At 43.1% G+C, this 15,409-nt stretch overlaps 1 protein-coding gene across 1 annotated transcript in view; it reads right to left on the bottom strand.

Annotated features, from left to right (window-relative positions):
- The window catches only part of SMYD4 (SET and MYND domain containing 4), a 53,008-nt gene that overhangs the window by 9,160 nt on the left and 28,439 nt on the right, over nucleotides 1–15,409 (bottom strand). The window contains exons 5-8 of the mRNA XM_040338371.1: nucleotides 11,042–12,026; nucleotides 9,269–9,451; nucleotides 1,417–1,574; nucleotides 1,199–1,331 (exon numbers count right to left, since the gene is read on the bottom strand). Of these exons, the coding sequence (XP_040194305.1) occupies nucleotides 1,199–1,331; nucleotides 1,417–1,574; nucleotides 9,269–9,451; nucleotides 11,042–12,026 (1,459 nt within the window). The remainder of the gene's footprint in view (nucleotides 1–1,198; nucleotides 1,332–1,416; nucleotides 1,575–9,268; nucleotides 9,452–11,041; nucleotides 12,027–15,409) is intronic.

The raw sequence follows: 15,409 nt of genomic DNA, 5'->3' as shown, positions 1-15,409 counted from the left end.
AGCTGGACTCTCTCTGCATTAAGTTACATATAGTGTAACTGTGAAACTGAAAAATCAGCTCAGTGTGAAACCTGCCAGTGCCACCTGCCAAAAAGAAAAACCGGCATCATATATCAGCCATTGTATCCCCCCCCCCCCCCCCCCGATTTCTAAAAATCGGGATCGGCCAGAGAAAAACCCATACCGGTCGACCTATAATTAGCGCTATTACTACGAAATGTAGTTTAACCCAGTTGTTTTATTCTTTAACCGCTAGCCGACCAGCCGCCGCAGTTATACTGCGCCAGGTTAGCACGGCTGCGCAAATCGCTGTAGGTATACGTCGCTCCTTTAAAACGATCTAGAAGGGGCACCCGCCCACTGATGTATGCCGGTTACCCGTGATCTCTCGTGACAGAGCAGGAACGCGACTGTGTGTATAAACACACAGATCCACGTCCTGTCAGGGGAAGAGAGACAGATCGTGTGTTCCTAGTATATAAAAACACTGAGTCAGTCCCAACCCCCTCCCCACAGTTAGAACACAGTTAACCTCTTGATCGCCCCTAGTGTTAACCGATTTGTCTGCCGCAATGTCGCAGTCCTGATTAAAATAAAAAAAAACACACACACACCATTACTAGAAAGAAAAAATAAATTTGTAGACGCCATAACTTTTTCACAAACCAATCAATATACGCTTATTGATTATTTATTTTTTTACCAAAAATATGTAGAATACATATCGGCCTAAACTGATGAAGAAATTCGTTTTTTGGGATATTTAATATAGCAAAAAGTACAAAATAGTTTTTTTTTTTCAATTTTTTTTTATAGCGCAAAAAATAACCGCAGAGGTGATCAAATACCACCAAAAGAAAGCTATATTTGCATGGGGGTGGGGGAAGAACATAAATTGTTTGGGTAGAACGTGCGATTGCGCAATTGTCAATTAAAGCGACGCAGTGCCGTATTGCAAAAAAATGGCCTGGTCAGGAAGGGGGCAAATCCTTTTGGGGTCAGTGGTTAAATACCCGCACTGCAGCTCTACAAATATTTAATAAGCAAAGGAGGCTTTTAATCTCATTGTAAATGTATCAGATTTTTTAAATTACAAGCAATTAGATTCCATTACCCCTGTCACCCATATGAAATACAACATCTCATTTCTCTGACCAATTAACACTAATGTGTGCTGTAATGTTAATTGAGCCGTCACCTGCATGGTCGTCCTGTATGTGCTCTCGAGCCTTTTGAACAGTCTGTTGAAGATTCTGCAACCTGAGGACCAGCTGCTGTCTTCTTACAGTGTGTGAACAGGACACATTGAAACAGTGCAGTACATCATCTCCCTTGGGGGGGGAACAAAAAAACAACGTTATATGCATTGTATATACTAGAAAAGATGCGCTAGAATTCCCTATGTTGTAAAAATACCTCCAACGCAGCAAGACACTTCTCACAGCAGAATTCACATGAAGCTTTAAGTGTGGGTCCCTGCTCCTCTGTGCAGCCCTTGCACTGGCAGACGAAGAAATACTGGTCCCTCAGCAACTTTTGTCTTTCTTCAAAGCCCATTCGTAACTTGTGTGGTCCTATAGAATATACAAATATTAACAGCAGTAAAAAGGGGCATTACTTACATCTACCCGGAATTACAACAGAAAAAGGGATGAAATCCCCACTTGGACAGGTGTCTTCGTACCTACCAACTTTATGAGATGAGAAAGAGGGACACCTTATAGCACCAAATATGCAGGCAAAGGACATACTGTTGGCCAGGATTAACCCCCACACCCACGCCTTCCAGGGGTCCTTACACTGGATCCCAATACGTAAAGGAGTAGTTACTGATGCAACTGCTGTGATTGAGTGTCAGTGGTCAAATAATTAGTAGCCCATCCCACTGGTCCCCAATTGTAAACAGTAACTGGGAGCCGTCGATGACAGCTCGATCACTGTGCTGGAAATAAACTCAGCAAACCCATATATGTGGCAGCGGGCCACACCGGCCCACCAGCTAAGCATATATGCATTATTCTGGCGTCAACAAGTTAGAGGGTTCCAGCTCCCACTCCCTCCCGGGGCTCCGGAAGGAAGTTCACCTCTCCCCCCTCACAGCGACAATGCTGACGCCGCAAAGAGGAGTGGGACTTTGTTCCCCGCATCGCTGGACCCTGGGACAGGCAAGTGTATGATTATTAAAAGTCAGCAGCTGCAGTATTTGTAGCTGTGGACTTATTTTTGTTCTAGTCGGAACTCTGCTTTAATGCTTTTTCTACATTAAAGTGGATGTAATTGTGAAAAAAAAAAAAAATTTCAATGAAGACTTGGGAGGATGTCAAGTCATTTGTGCCCATTCTTGCCACAAAGAGTTAATACAGCTCTGAGCAATCCTCTTGTCTTTGTTTAGCAATATATATATATATATATATATATATATATATATATATATATATATATATATATATATACATACATATATATATATATATATATATACACACACACACACACACACTAGGGTTGTCCCGATACCACTTTTTTAGGACCGAGTACAAGTACCGATACTTTTTTTCAAGTAGTCGCCGATACCGAATACCGATACTTTTTTTAAATGTGTCCCCAAATGCAGCCATGTCCCCCACATATGCAGCCATGTCCCTCTAGCCATGTCCCTCACATATGCAGCCATGTCCCTCTAGCCATGTCCCTCACATATGCAGCCATGTCCCTCACATATGCAGCCATGTCCCTCTAGCCATGTCCCTCACATATGCAGCAATGTCCCTCTAGCCATGTCCCTCACATATGCAGCAATGTCCCTCTAGCCATGTCCCTCACATATGCAGCAATGTCCCTCTAGCCATGTCCCTCACATATGCAGCAATGTCCCTCTAGCCATGTCCCTCACATATGCAGCAATGTCCCTCTAGCCATGTCCCTCACATATGCAGCAATGTCCCTCTAGCCATGTCCCTCACATATGCAGCCATGTCCCTCTAGCCATGTCCCTCACATATGCAGCCATGTCCCTCACATATGCAGCAATGTCCCTCTAGCCATGTCCCTCACATATGCAGCAATGTCCCTCGATGCGGCGGCGCGATGCGGCGGCAGCGGCGGGGGGGGGGGGGGGGGGAGTATTCTATTTAGGTATCGGGGGTATTTGTGCGAGTACGAGTACTCCCGCAAATACTCGGTATTGGTCCCGATACCGATACTGGTATCGGTATCTGGACAACCCTAATACACACACACACACACACACACACACACACACACACACATATATATATATATATATATATACACACACACACACACACACACACACACACACACACACACACACACTTAAAAAAAAACAAAAAACACACACCCCCCGATCAAGGTCCAGCTCTGTGCACCTCTGTAGCAGCTCTTCTCCCCTCTTGGCTGTCAATAAAAACCTGTGAGCGGAAAGGGGGGCTGGGTCGAGCAGAGCTGTGTGTGTCTGAAAAATGGGGGGGGTGGTGGCTGGAAGAGAGGAGCCAGCGGGGAAACTTAAAAGCGGAGCTCCATCCTAAAGTGGAACTTACACTGATCGGAACCCTCCCCCCCTCCGGTGTCACATTTGACACCTTTCAGGGGGGAGGGGGGTGCAGATACCTGTCTAAAGACAGGTATTTGCACCCACTTCCGGCCACACTGCAGGCATGACATCACCTCCCGCCGCCCCCCCCGTTGTGTGCTGGGAACACTCGGCTCGGCTCCCAGTACACAGCGGGAGCCAATCGGTAGGCGCAGCGTGACTCGCGCAATGCGCCGTAGGGAACCGGGCAGTGAAGCCGGAGCGCTTCACTTCCTGGTTCCCTCACCGTGGATGGCGGGGGGAGCAGCAGAGTGACGAGCGATCGCTCGTCCTCTGCTAGACTCCAGGACAGGTAAGTGTCCTAATATTAAAAGTCAGCTGCAGTATTTGTAGCTGCTGGCTTTTAATTTTTTTTTTTCATGGCACATCCGCTTTAAGATGAGGATTTGGGCTGCTCTGTGCAAAACCATTGCACAGAGCAGGCAAGTTTTTTTATTTTATTTTTAAACAAAGAGAAAGCTTTACAATCATTTTATGTACAGGATTTGTTACAAGCTATGGTCTTCAGGAATTAAAAAAAATTATCCTTGTTGCAATTTTTTTTTTTTTTTTTTATAGAAAATTGTGCTACTCTTTTAAGTGAAAAAATAAATTCCATCAAATTTCTTCTCCTGCGTCCCTTTATTGAAAATGAAAGACTGGGCCAAACTTAGGGCGACGAAAATTCTCTGCACGTCTTATAGCCCAAAAATCCTTCCGAATAAATTTTTCCTTAGAATGGAAAATACATTAGTGGTACAACTGCATGGAGCTGCATTATAAGTAGGTGAAATTTTCGGTACTGCGACATTATGGCGGACACGTCGGACACTTTTGACACATTTTTGGGACCATTGGCATTTTTATAGCGATCAGTGCTATAAAAATGCATTGATAACTATAAAAATGCCACTGGCAGGGAAGGGTTTAACACTAGGGGGCGAGGAAGGGGTTAAGTATGTTCCCTGGGTGTGTGGACTCACTAGGGGAAATGACTGATCGCTGTTCATACATTGTATGAACAGACGGTCAGGCATTTCTCCCCTGACAGGACCGGGAGCTGTGTGTTTACACACACAGCTCCCGGTTCTCGCTTTGTAACGAGCGATCGCGGGTGCCCGGCGGTGATCGCGACCGCTGGGCACGCACGCGGGAGTCAGGAGCGCCCCTATTGAAAACCAAATATAACTGAGTGAATACATATGTTGCGATATTTCTGGTATCACAACACAAACAGGTTGCCCTATTTGCAATTAATTCTAATGTGTCCCAATATAAAATGAGCAAGTGAATGTTCTGTGGGCCCCAGGACGAAGTCAGTTTTGACGAAACGGCATAGGGAGAAGCGGCGTGCTGATGACATCACTACACAAAGAGTCCCGGAGTGAACTGGCTGTGTTAGCTGGTCGGCTATAAAATTTTCACATGTGATTTTTTATCTTCACACGGCAAGTATAATTTTAACCAATTTTATATATTTCTTTCTTCCTCGCCTGGCCCTGATCATACATGACTGCTCGTGAGTGGTTGGGAATCGATTTATTGCCGAAGAAACGACATCCAGATGCATAGACCCACAGGCTGAGTTATAGGCGGCCATATATCTACAGAAGATCTCTAGTTGGGATCTTCATCTTCGGTAAGAGGCAGTCATTTAGAAGGTGGAGGATTTCTTTCCTATTACATCACTTTTCCTTGGTTTGCTCTGGTTTGAAGTCACCAACTTACCTATAGGAGCACTGTACATCTTTAGCCTTTTTCAAACCACCATCTGATGTGTTTTTTTGGAAAAACAGAACATTCACTTGCTCATTTTATATTGGAACACATTAGAATTTATTGCAAATAGGGCAACCCGTTTGTGTTGCGATACCAGAAATATCGACAACATATGTCTTCACTTAGTTATATTGGTTTTCTTGGATATTTTCACCTTCAATGCGCAGCTTGTTTTTATATTAGGGCTGGGGAAATTAAAGATTAATCTTTAATTTTTTTGATCGATCAAAATTTTTGACGTCACTGGACAGCCTGGACAGTGAGACTTACCCTGCTGGATGCGAGCAAACTGCACCCATTGGATTGAGGTACCTTTGCATCTGTGGAGCAGGAGGATGCATCAGACTCCATCAGGGGAAGGGGGCAAAAAGAACCATCGTTTTCCTGTCCTAAGCAGTTTTGTGTATCGGCAACATCTGTTCCGTGTGAAAGACTGTTCAGTTCTTCAGGGTATATTGTCAATAAAATGCGATCATGTCTGCTTCCAGAAAATGTAAACACTCTGGTATGTCTGCATGACTGGCTAAAGCGATACCTACTTGCCTACTATAAAGTGACTGACAGTCAATATACTAGATACGTTTTATAAATTAAAGTTAAACTAACTTTCTACATTTTTCTTAAAAAGTTTAATAAGAAAAAATTACTTACGTCAGTGCTACATTTTGAATTTAAGACGTATTTGTGTGAACTGTGAAGTTAAAGGGTCACTAAAGGATTTTTTTTTTTTAGCTAAATAGCTTCCTTTACCTTACTGCAGTCCTGGTATCATGTCCTCATTGTTTGTTTTTGCTCTGATTTTTAACCACTTCAATACCAGGCACTTACGCAGCTTCCCGCCCAAGCCAATTTTCAGCTTTCAGCACTGTCGCACTTTGAATGGCAATTGCGCGGTCATGCTACACTGTACCCAAACAAAATTGGCGTCCTTTTTTCCCCACAAATAGAGCTTTCTTTTGGTGGTATTTGATCACCTCTGCGATTTTTTTTTTTTGCGCAACAACTAAAAAAAGACTGAAAATTTGGAAAAAAAATTACGTTTTTATTTTTTTCTGTTAATTTTTTTGTAAATAAGTTTTCTCTTTCAATTACGGGCACTGATATGGCGGCACTAATGGGCACCGATGAGATGGCACTGATGGACATCGATGAGGTAGTACTGACGGGCACAGATGAGGTGGCACTGATTGGCGGCGCTGGTATGCGGCACTGATGGGCACACATAGGCGGCACTGATGGGCACACATAGGCGGCACTGATGGGCACACATAGGCGGCACAGATGGGCACACATAGGCGGCACAGATGGGCACTCATAGGCGGCACAGATGGGCGGCACTTATGGATACTTATGGGTGGCACAGATGGGCATTGATAGGTGGGCACTGTGGGGTGGCACTGATGGACACTGTGGGGCAGCACTGATTTTGCCAGGTTGCCAGTCAGTGCCCATTTGTGGGCACTGATTGGCATCTTTTTTTCAATGCTTTTTTTTTTTTTAGACTTTTTTTTTTTTTTGCCCACCCTGGTGATCCAGGGTGGGCTTCCCTGGTGGTCCATGTGGCGATCCGAGGGGGGGGCTGCGCTGATAAACAATCAGCGCGAACCCCCCCCTGTCAGGAGAGCCGCCGATCGGCTCTCCTCTACTCGCGTCTGTCAGACGCGAGTGAGGAAGAGCCATCGACGGCTCTTCCTGTTTACATCGTGATCAGCCGTGATTGGACACGGCTGATCACGTGGTAAAGAGTCTCCGCCGGAGGCTCTTTACCGAGATCGGAGATGCAGGGTGTCAGACTGACACCCCGCATCACCGATCGCCGCGCTGGAACGTCCGGTCAGGATTTCATAACCACTTCCCGGACGTAAATCGGCTATAGGCCGGGCGGGAAGTGGTTAAGTCATGGATTGTGGAAACTAACTAGTGTTGGGGGATTGTATATAGTGTATACTATATTTACCACTGACTAATGCAGAGTTGCAATACAAGGAGATCAGCTAAAAGTAGTTGGATCTGTATGTGCGTTATAATTAATCGAAATTAGTCGAACCAGAAAATTTTAAATCAGTAACAGCCCTATTTTATATATATATGTCTATTTTTTGTGTGTGTCTCACATTTTAAGTTTCAGCATTATTGGTAATTTGTTCACATTTAATGTAAACAGACAGCGCTGTATCACCACATTTCCATGCAGAACACCTATATAGCCGAGATCATTTTTGCTACACTGCGAAGCAAAAACAATTGCGGTATATATTTAAAAGCTCACCTGTCTATTCCAGTGCTCTGCATTAATGTGCATTGTTGTGTGTTAGTGTGGAATGTTAAGGCAGTTTATTAAAAAAATCAATAGGCTGCCAATGCACCAGGATGGATAACAAATTAAACACGCACCATTTTTAGTCACATAAAGCACTACAAGCCAGGGTAGCATGTTAAAATGAGTTGTGGTGTCCTAAAAAGATCAGATTCCTTTACACTAAAACATGGACACATAGGATAACATGTTGGAGAGTTTAACCACTTAAGGACCAGCCCATGTACATATACGTCCACAATATGGCACGTACAGGCACATGGGCGTATAGGTACGTCCTCGCCTATTAGCGGGTGGGGGGTCCGATCGGGACCCCCCCCGCTACATGCGGAGGTCGGGTCCGCTCGGGGAGCGATCCGGGACCACGGCGCGGCTATTTGTTTATAGCCGCTCCGTCGCGATCGCTCCTCGGAGCTGAAGAACGAGGAGAGCCGTGTATACACGGCTTCCCCGTCCATCACTATGGCGGCGCATCGATCGCGTCATTCCCTTTATAGGGAAGACACGATCGATGACGTCATTCCTACAGCCACACCCCCAAACAGTTGTAAACACATACTAGGTGCACCCCAACTCCTACAGCGCCACCTGTGGTTAACTCCCAAACTGCAACTGTCATTTTCACAATAAAGAATGCAATTTAAATGCATTTTTTGCTGTGAAAATGACAATGGTCCCAAAAATGTGTCAAAATTGTCCGAAGTGTCCGCCATAATGTCGCAGTCACGAAAAAAATTGCTGATCGCCGCCATTAGTAGTAAAAAAAAAAAAAAAAAATGCAATAAAACTATCCCCTATTTTGTAAACACTATAAATTTTGCGCAAACCAATCGATAAACGCTTATTGCGATTTTTTTTACTAAAAATAGGTAGAAGAATACGTATCGGCCTAAACTGAGGAAAAAAAATGTTTTTATATATGTTTTTGGGGGATATTTATTACAGCAAAAAGTAAAAAATATTGCTTTTTTTTCAAAATTGTCGCTCTATTTTTGTTTATAGCGCAAAAACTAAAAACCGCAGATGTGATCAAATACCACCAAAAGAAAGCTCTATTTGTGGGGAAAAAAGGACGCCAATTTTGTTTGGGAGCCACGTCGCACGACCGCGCAATTGTCTGTTAAAGCGACGCAGTCCCGAACTGTAAAAACACCTTGGGTCTTTAGGCTGCATATTGGTCCGGGGCTTAAGTGGTTAATGAATGTAAAAAAACAAAACAAAGTCCTCTCCTGTAAACAGGGAACATAACCCACTTGTCACGATTTAAGGAGCTGTGTCCGTCCACAGACGATAAGAGAAATAGAGGTTTAACCCCTTAGGTTCCACAGAGTTTTACAAGCATGCTACTGCACAGGTGTCAAGCAAGGCTAACAGGTAAAAGCATGATTGGACTTGTAGTTCTGCAACAGCTGGAGGGCTGCCAGTTTGACACCTCTGCCTGCATAAACACTTATTTTACTGTTGTGGGTTTAGTAATACTTTAAGTATAGAACCACTTTAACAGTATAGACTGTAAAAAACGGAAATCATTTTTTTTTTTGAATATGAAGATTTTTCTAATCTTGAATTAAAATACTCACCATAGCAGTGGACCACCTCCTCCCCTCTTCCGATAGTTCTGCAAGCTCTAACCATTGCACATCTACCTTGAAAGGATACACTTGTGTTTGGTTCACATGAATGGTTTAACAAGCTTAGAACTGGAAAAACTGCAGTAGCGAGACGGGAGAACTTGTTACTTTGTACTAGTGAGGCAGCAGACTCTAGAAATAAAAAATAATGTTACATTTAAAATACAAATCACATGGCTGGTAATAGCATGCTATCCCAAACAATCCCATGTAAAATCCTGTGTATACCCTGCTAAACCAACATTACGCATGAGCCAGTTAACAAAAAAAGGCTTACCCGTAGCTACCCCGGATATCTCCTAAACCTGCATAAGGGGGCGGGGGGGGGGGGGGGGTTACAACCACTTAAAAATGTGAATCCCATAAGGCTACCAAACATCATTATACTCAAGGAGAGATCATTTTTAATTTATAGCTAATCAGTAAGGCTCTCGCACTAAAATAGGTTAGTAAATCTGAAGGGTATTGTAAAATTAGATTTTAAAGGGGTTGTAAAAAAGGTAAAAGTTTTCTCACTTTAATGCATTAAGGTGAAAAAGCATCTGTGGATTAGTGCCCCCCCCCCCCCATTTACCTTGAACGCTTCTCGGCTCATTCATTGGTTGATTGAAAGCAGTGCAGCCATTGGCTCGAGCTGCTGTCAATCACATCCAATGATGCGGCACGCCGAGGGGCGGTGCCAAGTGATACAGTGAGCGGCTATAGCCGCCGGCTGTATCAATGGAGCGCGCCAGCAAGAACTCACCACCATGCAAGCTCGCTCGCATGAAGGAACCGAGACAGCGCCGAGAGACCCCAGAAGACCAGGTTCGGCGCCACTCTGTGCGAAACGAGCTGGACAGTGGAGGCAAGTATGACATGTATGTTATTTTTTTTTTCTCTTTAGTGTTCAAGTGTGTGGCCAGAAACCAAAGGTTTCAATAACAGATTGCTTTCCTCTGCTTTACATCAGTCTGAATGTAAAAATGTATGCAATGTACAGGATGCTACAGATGGGAGGTACACGTCTGTGTGGGTTGTGGTCCCTTTAACATGGTTGACAAGTAGCAGTTTGGACTACTCAGGGATTCTCACCTGCGCAGGGTGAGGGGTTACAGTAAAGAGGGAAAGTGACTCAGTAAAAGGCTTATGAAGTCCTCATATGTTTTCTGAAAATTCTGAGGCTTGCAGAGATTTTGGGTGGTAAAGAGCCTTCAACAATATGAACAAAACTTTGATGCTGAACGGGTTAACCCACCTGCAAGAGATTGCTGAAAAGGGCAGGAAGCAGCCAGCAGGTCTCCATGAGGTGAGTAGAGGACCGTTTGGGCTACAGGGTCGTTGCTGGGCTTTTGTGACCTTCCGGGACCCCTGAAGCAGGCAAGAAATTTAAACCCTGTTGTGGGACAGGATTATGCTGGCGGTGAGCTGAATCTTGTTTTTGTACCAGACGTGTATGGACCGTTTTTGTTTAGTTTACGCTAAAGGGAAGTTACTTTGCCCATTTTTGATTTAAAAAAAAAAAAAAATTACCAAGATGGCTGGCTAGCTATTGATCGGGACCCCCAAACTCTCACAGTAGAATGAATGAATTCTACAACTTTAACCTGCTTTACAAATTTTTTTTATACCGTGTAACATGTTTCCTTTAATACCAAAAATACAAATGTATTGCCGCATATCAAATAGGTTTTTGGAGACTTTGCTTATATAAACATACAAGAAAAGCATCCCAATAATTACCATCATATTCCTGTTGGAGGACGGTCACTGCTTGAGCATTGCAATGGAGCTGGAGCATGTGAAAGAGTATAGCTGAGCCAATTATGTGCATGTCCGATTTCTCTTTTTCTGTTGTCTCTGCATTTGGACTTGATGCTTCCTTGCTTGCTATTAGGATGTCAAAACATAATTTCTTACACAGAGCTGCACTTGTAAGGCCACAAAGAAACTTCTGCTCCTCATTCTGAAGATCAGGGTGTGCTTGAAGAGTAAATAAAGATTTATAGTCACTACAATACAGCTCATTAGAAGCTGTTCCCCGTACAATGTCCTGAGATTTAGTCTTGACATCCAACGCCTGGTGAAAGACCTCAGAAACTTGCTCGAGGCCAGCCAACAGGACTGTCCTCAGTGATGTGTGGCAGAATACACCTAGAGCAAGAAGGATGCTACCCAGTGAGCATTCCACATAGTGATACCTCTCCCAGGCCACATCTCTACAGTTAGGACTACAATATCTGGCAAAACTGCACTTGTGACAAGGTAGGAAGGTCAAACCGCTTTGTAGGCAGTGGTGACAATAAAGATCACAGTTCGTTATACTGATATCCCATGTGGATTTACCACCGATTGGTTTTCTGTCAGGAATAATCACACTGACATAGGCTTCTTCCCGTATCAAGAGATCTCCTTGTGCAATATCCTGAGAAGCCACCAAGTGGCGACCTTTGGAATCACTGAATAGCATAGTTAGGGAGCTGGAAGCATTAGGTAGCTTCGGGTTTCTGTCTACCTTCAGCTCTTGTAATCTGTCACATAACGCATCTGCAGCAGGCTCCCTTGTGGGATCAGTCAGATTAATACTTTCTGTGCTGGGAAGATGAATGCTGGAGAAGCCAGATTGTTTCAGCTTTTGCAAACACTCTGCCTGCCGCTGAAGTATTTTGCTCTTTAGTCGTTCTGGATATCCATGCTCTTGTGCACGATCGATATCTTCCAAGCATTCCTAAACAAAGAATTCCCCAAGGGAAGAAAACGTCACATTCCCAAAGTGATTTCTGTCTTTTCTTTTAGTCTCTTCATAGAGTATGGCATACAGAGATCATTCTGTATACTAGATTTAAATGGGCACAGCACCTTAGATATAGAGAAATTATATATATATATATATATATATATATATATATATATATATATATATATATATATATATATATATATATATATATATATATATAGAAAAAAAACACACAACACTCCTTGAAAAAGTATTCATACCCCTTGAAATTTTCCACATTGTCATGTTACAACCAAAAACCCCCCGAGGGCTTCACAGAACAGCTGTATTTATACTGCGATTAAATTACACACAGGTGGACTCTATTCACCAATTAGGCAACACATGAAGGCATTTGGTTCCACTAGATTTTAGTTAGGGGTATCAGTAAAAGGGGGCTGAATACAAATGCACACCACACTTTATTTTTTTTTGTAAAAAAAAAAAATGTGGAAAAACATTTAATCATTTTCCTTCTACTTCACAATTATAGACCAACACAAAGTGGCACATCACAAAAAAAAAAAAAAAAAAAAAAAAAACACACACAAATTAAATTAGGGCTGCAACTAATGATTGATTTCATGAGATTATTTGGCCAATTCCAATTTTGATTAATCGGATAAAAAGCTCAAAGTGTGGTGCATAAAATGTAATTATGTAAAGTTTTTTTTTAACAATTTATTCTTGAACAGCTACTGTATATGCAGTGGTAAATATAACAACCACCATTTATATGGTTGGGGAACAAAATATGGAACCCACTCTTGGTAATATGGTGCATCTCTTCTGTTATTCTCAAAGTATTGGGACACCTGCCTTTACTTCAATGCCATCCCAGTCTTAGTATATAGGGTTCAATATTGAGTTGGCCCATCCAACTCAAGCAGTTTGCAGCTTCAACACTTCTGGGAAGGCTGTCCACAAGGTTTAGGAGTGTGTCTATGGGAATGTTTGTCTGTCCTAGGCATGTTGCTACAAGCACTCTGCACCTGCAGTCACCAAGACATTTAGTAGCAGCACACTTTCTGTATCACCTGTCATGATGGGGCTAAAAAACAAAAGATTAGCAGCATATAATGACTACTACAAGGGGTTTATTTATACTGGGAAACAGTGAAATGCATGTATGTATGTATGTATGTATGTATGTATATATATATATATATATACTTGATCGCTAGCAGTACTGTGTGTTCTGTTGACACACAGAACATCTCAACTTCACCCCCTGCTTCCTCCTCACAAGCTGTAATTGACAGCAGCAGGTGCCAATATCTCCTGCATCTGAGTCTGGATAGAAAGGGGGGGGGGGGGAAGAGGGAGGCTGCCCTAAGGTACAGTGTGGTAAGGAAAGTATAAAGGGGGGGGGGGGCTAGGAAGGGAGCTGGTTAACAGTTTTTTTTTTACCCAATACAAAGAATGTACCAAGGTAAAAAAACAAAAACTTCTGCCTTAAGGATCACTTTAAAGGCCTCATTCACACCATGGTGCAGAGATGTCAGTTTTCCTGCAGGCATGAAAGAAAGAAAAAAGGACCAGAAGCAGAAGAGAACCGATGTCCAAGGAACACCAGAAAGGCAAGTTGGAGATGGGCAATGTCTTGACATAGGTGGCAGACTCCAGCCATAAGGGGGGGTTTAATTAAAAAGGTCCACTTTTAAAGCACAACTCCACTTTTGTTGAGAAAAAAAATAAATAAAAAAATCCACTCTGGGTGATCTATGTACATTGCAAGGATTCCTACCTTTTATTATTCTGAAGAAAATCGCGGTTTATTCGTCTGTGCCCCTATGCTAAGTGAGCCTAATGGAAGTGGTTTCATATTTATCAACCAGCTGGTGCAGTTTCAGGGCTCCAATGTGGAAAACTGCAGGGTCTTCATCCCTTTAGATGTTATTTCCTATTGGGAGTAGCTTACCAAAAACATTACATTTTTCTTGCAGGGGATGCCCGATATCTTACTTGTGTAGACTTCTGGGAAAAATCAGTGAGCCAATCACACAAGCAGGAATATATGTATCTGGAGACATTCTGTGTACAGAAGACCTCCAGGTAGCCACATTGGACTGCACTTTACAGAAAATCACAGCACTGCAGATTGAAAAAGGGTAATTTTTAATAACATTCAATTGCAATACGACTTGTTTATTTGCCATTGTTTCCCCAATAAAGTGGAGTTCCCCCTTTAAGGTAAGCGACTTAATAGTGCCATCTATTCTGGAGTCTCCAGTAATATCACCTACAGAAGATCAAGTGTAGATCTGAAGAGATGATGTCCTTCAAAAACCCAATAGGACAGGCCAAATTGCTTTGCACATCTGTGTGGACAACAACCGGATATGTGCGACAAGCCAAGATGCTACAGGCAGGTTATCACAGCTAAAAAATATAGTCCATGAATAACAAACATTCTATATGCTCATTTAAAAAAAGGATCTGGGGACACAGTGGAGAAATCCCTTTTGTGGGATCTAGCCCATTCTGCGCCAGTTTAACAAAATAAAGAGAATAAGGTCACAGCCAGAAAAGGGTGAAGGGTATGGTCTACCAATGGGAACTGGGAATTTAAGAGGTATTCTGTTAGACTGCTCTTGAAAGTGAGGACGTCCTCTACTGACCTAGTGGTTTTCCTGTTAAGGTGGGTCGCTGACACATCCACAGTGGGTAGGGACCACTGGTTTAACAAAATCCCTTCCAAATGAAACCAAATCTAGTGGACGCTCAGGCGGTGTCCAGGACCCATTGGAATGTTTCCAATCCAAAAAATAAAAATTCCTCTTTGAAGCCGTGAGAGCTCTAAAAGACACACAACTAGGAGGTACTGCTGACTGTAGAACAGGCCTGGATTGATTAAAAGGTAGGAAACTTGGTGCCACCTGGCATAGCGAATGAGTTTTTCAATGACAGGGTAGATCCTATAACCATAGGGTAACAGGATTCCATATTGCAGGTGTTTGTATTCTCGAAAGGGTACATAACAAACATCCCTGGAACCATTAGAGAAGGTGAGCTGGGGGCATTTAGACCGTCTCCTCTGGGCATTGATAAAAACAAGTTGCAACCGCATGGGGTGATGCAACCAAGCTCAGGGTACCAGGCAAGACATCTGGTACACACAAGAACTTACTCAGCCAGTACCTGTTGAGGGTCGGAAAAACACAGGTGACCAATAGGAACCGCCAGGTGATCAGATTTCCACATGGGTCTGTGCAAAGCAGGAGCAGCAGCAGGGCAATGCTTCCTTCGATGCTGAATAGCAGGAAAGAAAGCGTGGAGTGAGACACTCCATCCAGTGGATGTCAGTGCTCAGTCTCTCAACACAATGCAGC

Source organism: Rana temporaria, chromosome 2 (assembly GCF_905171775.1).
Source record: "Rana temporaria chromosome 2, aRanTem1.1, whole genome shotgun sequence".
Lineage (NCBI taxonomy): Eukaryota > Metazoa > Chordata > Amphibia > Anura > Ranidae > Rana > Rana temporaria.
This window is presented reverse-complemented; position numbering and strand designations above follow the sequence as displayed.